The sequence below is a fragment of the Lygodium microphyllum genome, chromosome 1 (genome assembly GCF_053477565.2).
Source record: "Lygodium microphyllum isolate KBCC chromosome 1, Lygodium_microphyllum_v1.1.10, whole genome shotgun sequence".
NCBI classification, from domain to species: domain Eukaryota; kingdom Viridiplantae; phylum Streptophyta; class Polypodiopsida; order Schizaeales; family Lygodiaceae; genus Lygodium; species Lygodium microphyllum.
In genome coordinates this window covers 124,835,495-124,841,222 of record NC_141135.1, presented here as the reverse complement: position 1 = coordinate 124,841,222, position 5,728 = coordinate 124,835,495, and the positions used below count along the sequence as shown (strand labels likewise).

The window sequence follows — 5,728 nt, the reverse complement described above, 5'->3', positions numbered from 1 at the left end:
ATGCAATTCTACTAATCTAATACATGACTAGATTACCAAAGTAATTTCATTTCAATTGAGCAGCCACTCATTGTCTACACTTTGTTTCTTAATTTCACATAGAAAGAATATCTTGCACTAATGAAATTAGTTTTCATTACACAAGATGATGCAAAAAATGAAATAAATGAAGCCAATAATATATAGATCAATTTTTAAAATAGTTTTTTTTGTTTTGAATGGAGGAGCTAATGGAGCCAGGATGTTTATTTCGAATCTTGCATTTCTACTTTACTAAATGCCATAATTTTAGATATCAAAATGACTTAAATATAGGTGTTATTAATTATGTTCCTATCAATATCATAGTAACCCACATTTTATTTTTCTTAGATAACAAAGATACACATGAATGTCCATGAGGAGTATGTTGCCCCTCCAAATATTAGTGAACTGGGCAAGAGTCATGCTCGCAATTATCTTATGTGTAGATAGAATATCTAGCAAGTGCATAATAAAGCCTCATTCCATTTAGACCCTCTTCCAAAATCTACATCAAGTTTTCAAGTGGCAAGTGTGCGTACTTAAATGAGTACACTATGCCATGTGATGTCAAATCAAGTGATGCATTTCTATGAGACTTAAAATCTTAGCCTCATGATTATTAGTAGAAGGAATAACACTAGGCTATTACCCTTTGAACTCATGTAATCCATAATCAATAATATGAAAGTGACTTAACTATACTAGAGCTCAAATCTTGTCATACTACTAAACGAAAAGGGGTGCACCATAGTTTACTTCTTGCAAGTTGTATTTATTGTGTGGTCATGGTATTCAATGCAATGCTTTGACTTTTTACATTTCATCCTTGTGGCACATAATATGCTTGAGTGTGTTCATGCTTGATGTTTTTGCAAAAACAAAAAGGTCCAATAGACATGAGAAGGCATCAACTATAGATCTCAATGGAATATGTGTGTTCATGCTTGATGTTTTTGCCCAAAAACAGGTCCAATAGACATGAGAAAGCATCAACTATAGATCTCAATGGAATTTCTGCACATCATTTATAAAGATGATTGCAATATGAACATGATTAACAATGGAAACTTTAAGGGCATCAAGCCATTTTGAGCACACCAAACAAGCCTAAAAACTTGACATAAGTTTAATTCAAATGTGAAGCTTGTAAAAAACATGATAGGCCCTACAATGTCAATGAGAGAGAGTGTGTGTGTATGTGTGTGTGTATGTGTGTGTGTGAGTGAGAGAGTGAGTGAGTGACTGTGTGTGTGTGTGTATGGCCTGACTTGTGTATTCTATGAATTCTTGTAGTCTAGATAAAATCTAGAAAATCTCGACAATTGAATTAGAGATTCAATTCAATACATTAAGGTTTTAAGTTTTCATTCTCAATATAGAAATTTTAGCAAACAATTGTGCACTTTGAGAGACTAAATGAATGTAAAGCTATTATAAAACGTCCAATATGCCATGAGTTATGTGCTAGAGCCTAACATTATACATCAAATTTACAACCTAGTTTTGAAACTGCACTCGGGTTGCCAGAACAGATGCGCAGCTTTATTGCAAGACACTTACGATCGTAATCCAAGAAACTTAAGGAATGTCCTTGCTAGCACAATCATTAACGTCCCCACATCGTGTATCAACATCTTGCCACCTCACAAATGTGCACCTAACTTCCTGTAAGTCACCTTGCACATGGGTAAATATCCATAGGACGAAAGGAAGAGAGGTGCTAAAACACGGTGGTAGGAAAATGAGCGCCTTGGGATGATCTAAGAGATTTTTGCATTTACACTTTCTCATCTTGGCCATAGCTAATTAGAGCCAATATTTGTGGCCTTGCACAGTAAACAGTGCCACAATCGATTGAAGGAGGTGCGGCAGAAAGTATAAACGGCGGGAGTTTGCTTGAGACACTTGATGAATGGGAGAATTACGCATTATAAGCACCTCGTAAAGAGGACGCAATATAGCCACCAGGTGTGTATAAGAAAACAAGGTATATTGCATGGGAGCGGAGCAAACGTTGTCACGGAGACACAGAGAAGAGGGGGCGCGCACACGCTGCGAGAGAGAGAGAGAGAGAGAGAGAGAGAGAGAGAGAGAGAGAGAGTCAGATCCTCATGGGGTGCCGTTCGGTTCTAGCCTTGATGCAGCTTCTATCTCTATCTGCGATTACAAGAGCGGGTGAGACTACTACGTCTTCCTTTCAATAATGGATAGTGATAAGCTGATTGATTTATCTGTATTTCGACGAGTGATAGCTGATAAGTTCATTGCATTGTCTTCTGCTAGTGAGCGAATATAATGAAGCAGGCCTTTACGCCGGTGCAATCACCGGCGGCGCTCAAGCCTGGTCGTCGATTAGACGGCAGCGAGCAGTCTTCAGCTACAAGATTGACGGCCTGGGTGTCAACTACGGCATGGTAGCCGACAACCTCCCCCCGCCCGAACGCGTAAGCCAGCTCCTGCAGAGAACCCCCATCACCAGCATCAAGCTGTACAGTGCGGATCCACATGTCCTGCAGGCGTTCGCCCGCTCGGGGCTGAGCGTCGTGGTTGGGGTTGCAAACGAGGACATCCCCATGCTAGCGGCGAGCCGCGGGGCGGCCTCTTCATGGGTTGCCAGCCACGTGGTGTCATTCCCGGAGGTGGCGTGCATCGCGGTGGGGAACGAGGTGACGTCATCGGATGGGCAGCAGCTGGTCTCCGCGATGGAGAACGTCTACGCCGCGCTGCGGGTGCTGGGCCTGCGTCGGAACGTGCCGGTGACGACGACGAATTCGATGGCCGTGCTGGCGACGTCGTACCCGCCGTCGGCGGGCACCTTCCGGCAGGGGATAGGCCCCGTGCTGGAGTTTCTGGCCCGGACAGGCGGGCCTTTCATGGCCAACGCCTACCCCTACTTCGCCTACAAGCAGGACCCGGGCAGCATCTCTCTCGACTACGCGCTGGGAGGCCCAAACAACCCAGGCGTCGTAGACCCAGCCACGGGACTGCGCTACACCAGCCTCTTGGACGCCCAGCTGGACGCTATCTACTACGCAATGCGGGCCGCCGGCTATGCCGACGATGCCATCCCCGTCGTGGTTGCGGAGACCGGCTGGCCCTCTGCCGGCGGCCCGGACGAGCCGGGCGCTACCGCCGTAAACGCCCGTGAGTATAACTCCAACCTCATCCGCCGCGTCGCCTCCGGCATGGGCACCCCCGCCCGACCCCGGACGCCAGTCCGCGCCTACATCTTCGCCCTCTTCAACGAGAACCTCAAGCCCGGGCCCACCTCCGAGCGCAACTTCGGGCTGCTCCGCCCCGACGAGTCGCCGGCCTACGACGTGGGCCTCCTGGCGCCGGTCACGTCAGGCGACGGCCCTGGCGTTGGCACGGTGCCGCCGGCGGACCAGAGCCGTGGTGGGACGCGGGCCCCGGTGGGGCCGCCAGCGGGCCAGAACCGTGGTGGGACCTTGGCCCCGGCCGGCGCCACGTGGTGCGTCGCCAGGCCCTCGACGGCGGACACGGCCTTGGAGCAGTGCATCGAGTACGCGTGCGGCGAAGGGGGAGCGGACTGCAAGCCCATCCAGCCAGGTGGCACCTGCTACAGCCCCAATAACCTCGTGTTGCAAGCCTCCTTTGCCATGAACAGCTACTTCCAACGACACGGCCGGAACTCCTGGAATTGCGACTTTAGTGGTGCAGGCATGACCACCTTCACTGATCCAAGTAAGTCTCCCTCGCTCACCCCCCGCGCCCCCTTCGATAGTAGCGTGTACCTTCTTTGGATTGCTCTTACCACTTTAAAAGCTGTCTTCTTGGTCTCTCTCTCTTCGATAGCGCTTACCCTCAATCATACGTGCGCTTGTTGCTACCGTAGGAAAAATTCTCTCCTCTCTTGCTCACAAAATCATGACATAAATAAGCGGTTAGTAATGTGGTCTAATCACATAGGTCATAGCAAACTTACACTATGATTAATAAATACAAAAATCACAGCACAAAGAATATGCATAATACTGCTTTAATAAATACGAAACTGTATAATCAGCCGTCTCGTTAAATAAAAATTTGCTTTCCATCACAAATGAGAGAATAAAATATTATGCTTTGCCCAGATAGGCAAGGAGATAATGAAAAGGGAGTCACACCAAAGTCAAAAAAGGACCCCACGGACCACTAGCTACCATCTCTCATAATGATAACCTTATTTTAGTATCAATTCCCATAATGGATAAAACTACCCCTTTGATATTGGGAGTCGAAAAGGTTTCTATGTCTATACTTTAGCCTCTTATTGTTCAAGCATTCCCTCTATGAGAACACATATCATAGATCTTTTTATGTCTTTATAGCTCATAAACGTGTAAAATCTCTTTGGCAACTTTGTGCAACAGGATATTTTATAAATAGAGCCCCATGGTGATTTTATAACAGCTCCTTTAAACATAGTTGCTTGCTAGAGTGATGACAAGAGATCTCTCAACCTCACATCTTTGTCTCACCTAAAAACCCCACCTAAACTAGTGCTTAGGTCCAATCAAACCTTTCACACATTTTCCCTAATTGCTAGCCTCTAGTTTGCATTATGTGTTTTTGAAATATTAACAAAATAAGCTTCTGTAATACACATTCCATGAACTCTTCATTTGAATGCACCTAATGTTCTCACAATGTCTAAATCTAAGGCAAACATTGCTAGTAGCCATAGTGGTTCTATAGTCTCTCTTGCTAGCTTTAGTGCTCTTGTACACAAGCACACACACACACACACACACACACACTCTCTCTCTCTCTCTCTCTCTCTCTCTCTCTCTCTCTCTCATATAGCAAGTTTTCATTATAATTAGAATTTTAGAGAAGTAAAATCCATTGACCTGCAATTGGCTTAGTAGAACTTGTGACTTCTCCACTTATAAATTCTCAATCATGTGCAGGCTATGGATCTTGTGTCTACCCATCTCAATAAAATGTTGATTGGTACACTATGGGATGCTTACAATGGACATGAGGTGTTCAAAGACATTCATTTTTCATATAAGAGCATTCACTTTCTTTATTTAGATAATGTTAGCCTACTCACACAAGATCTCTTTATGTGAACAGCTTATTCTAAAAGTGGCCAAATTTTCATTTGAGTATTAAAGCTTACATTTTGTGTGAATGGGATTTAAGTGCAAGACTACGAATGTATAAGAAATATCATTTCTTAAAGCCCTAGAATCATTATTATTAAAGGGATGGTTCAATTTAAGTGTGAAACAAATCATGTCTTTCATGAATATCACAAGCATAATGGATTAGATTTTTTATTCTTGTAGATGTGTTTAAAGGCTTAGGATGATTAGATTAGACTCCCTTTCAATGTAGATTGACATAATGGATCAATAATATAATTTGTCATTTGAAGAAGGGTTGATAAATTATAACGGTAATGATGGAGCTAGATATTTATTGCCAAGGCAATGAACATCAATTTGCCAAAATACTATTCATGTCTAATTGTTTCCTTACTAATGAGTTTTAATGGTTTCATTACTCATTTTAGGGTCAACATGTAGATAGGCGATATGAAAACCATTAACATAAATCGTGCACTTTTAGAGATGAGGGTGCAAAGAAAGGTATCAAGCACATGAGTGCAACTCTAGTAAAGATTTATGGAATATTGAAGGCTATGATTAAAGCAAGCTGTGAGGGGAAGTTAGAATTCCATTCTTATTACTAG

General features: G+C 43.9%; 1 protein-coding gene across 1 annotated transcript; it reads left to right on the top strand.

Annotated features, from left to right (window-relative positions):
• The first annotated feature begins 1,755 nt into the window (after positions 1 to 1,755).
• On the top strand, positions 1,756 to 5,235 carry LOC148041647 (glucan endo-1,3-beta-D-glucosidase-like). Its single transcript, XM_087681037.1, has 3 exons — positions 1,756 to 2,199; positions 2,308 to 3,729; positions 4,938 to 5,235. The coding sequence occupies exons 1-3, from the start codon at positions 2,136 to 2,138 to the stop codon at positions 4,967 to 4,969; spliced, it is 1,518 nt and encodes a 505-aa protein (XP_087537163.1). The 5' UTR covers positions 1,756 to 2,135; the 3' UTR covers positions 4,970 to 5,235.
• The last annotated feature ends 493 nt before the right edge of the window (positions 5,236 to 5,728 follow it).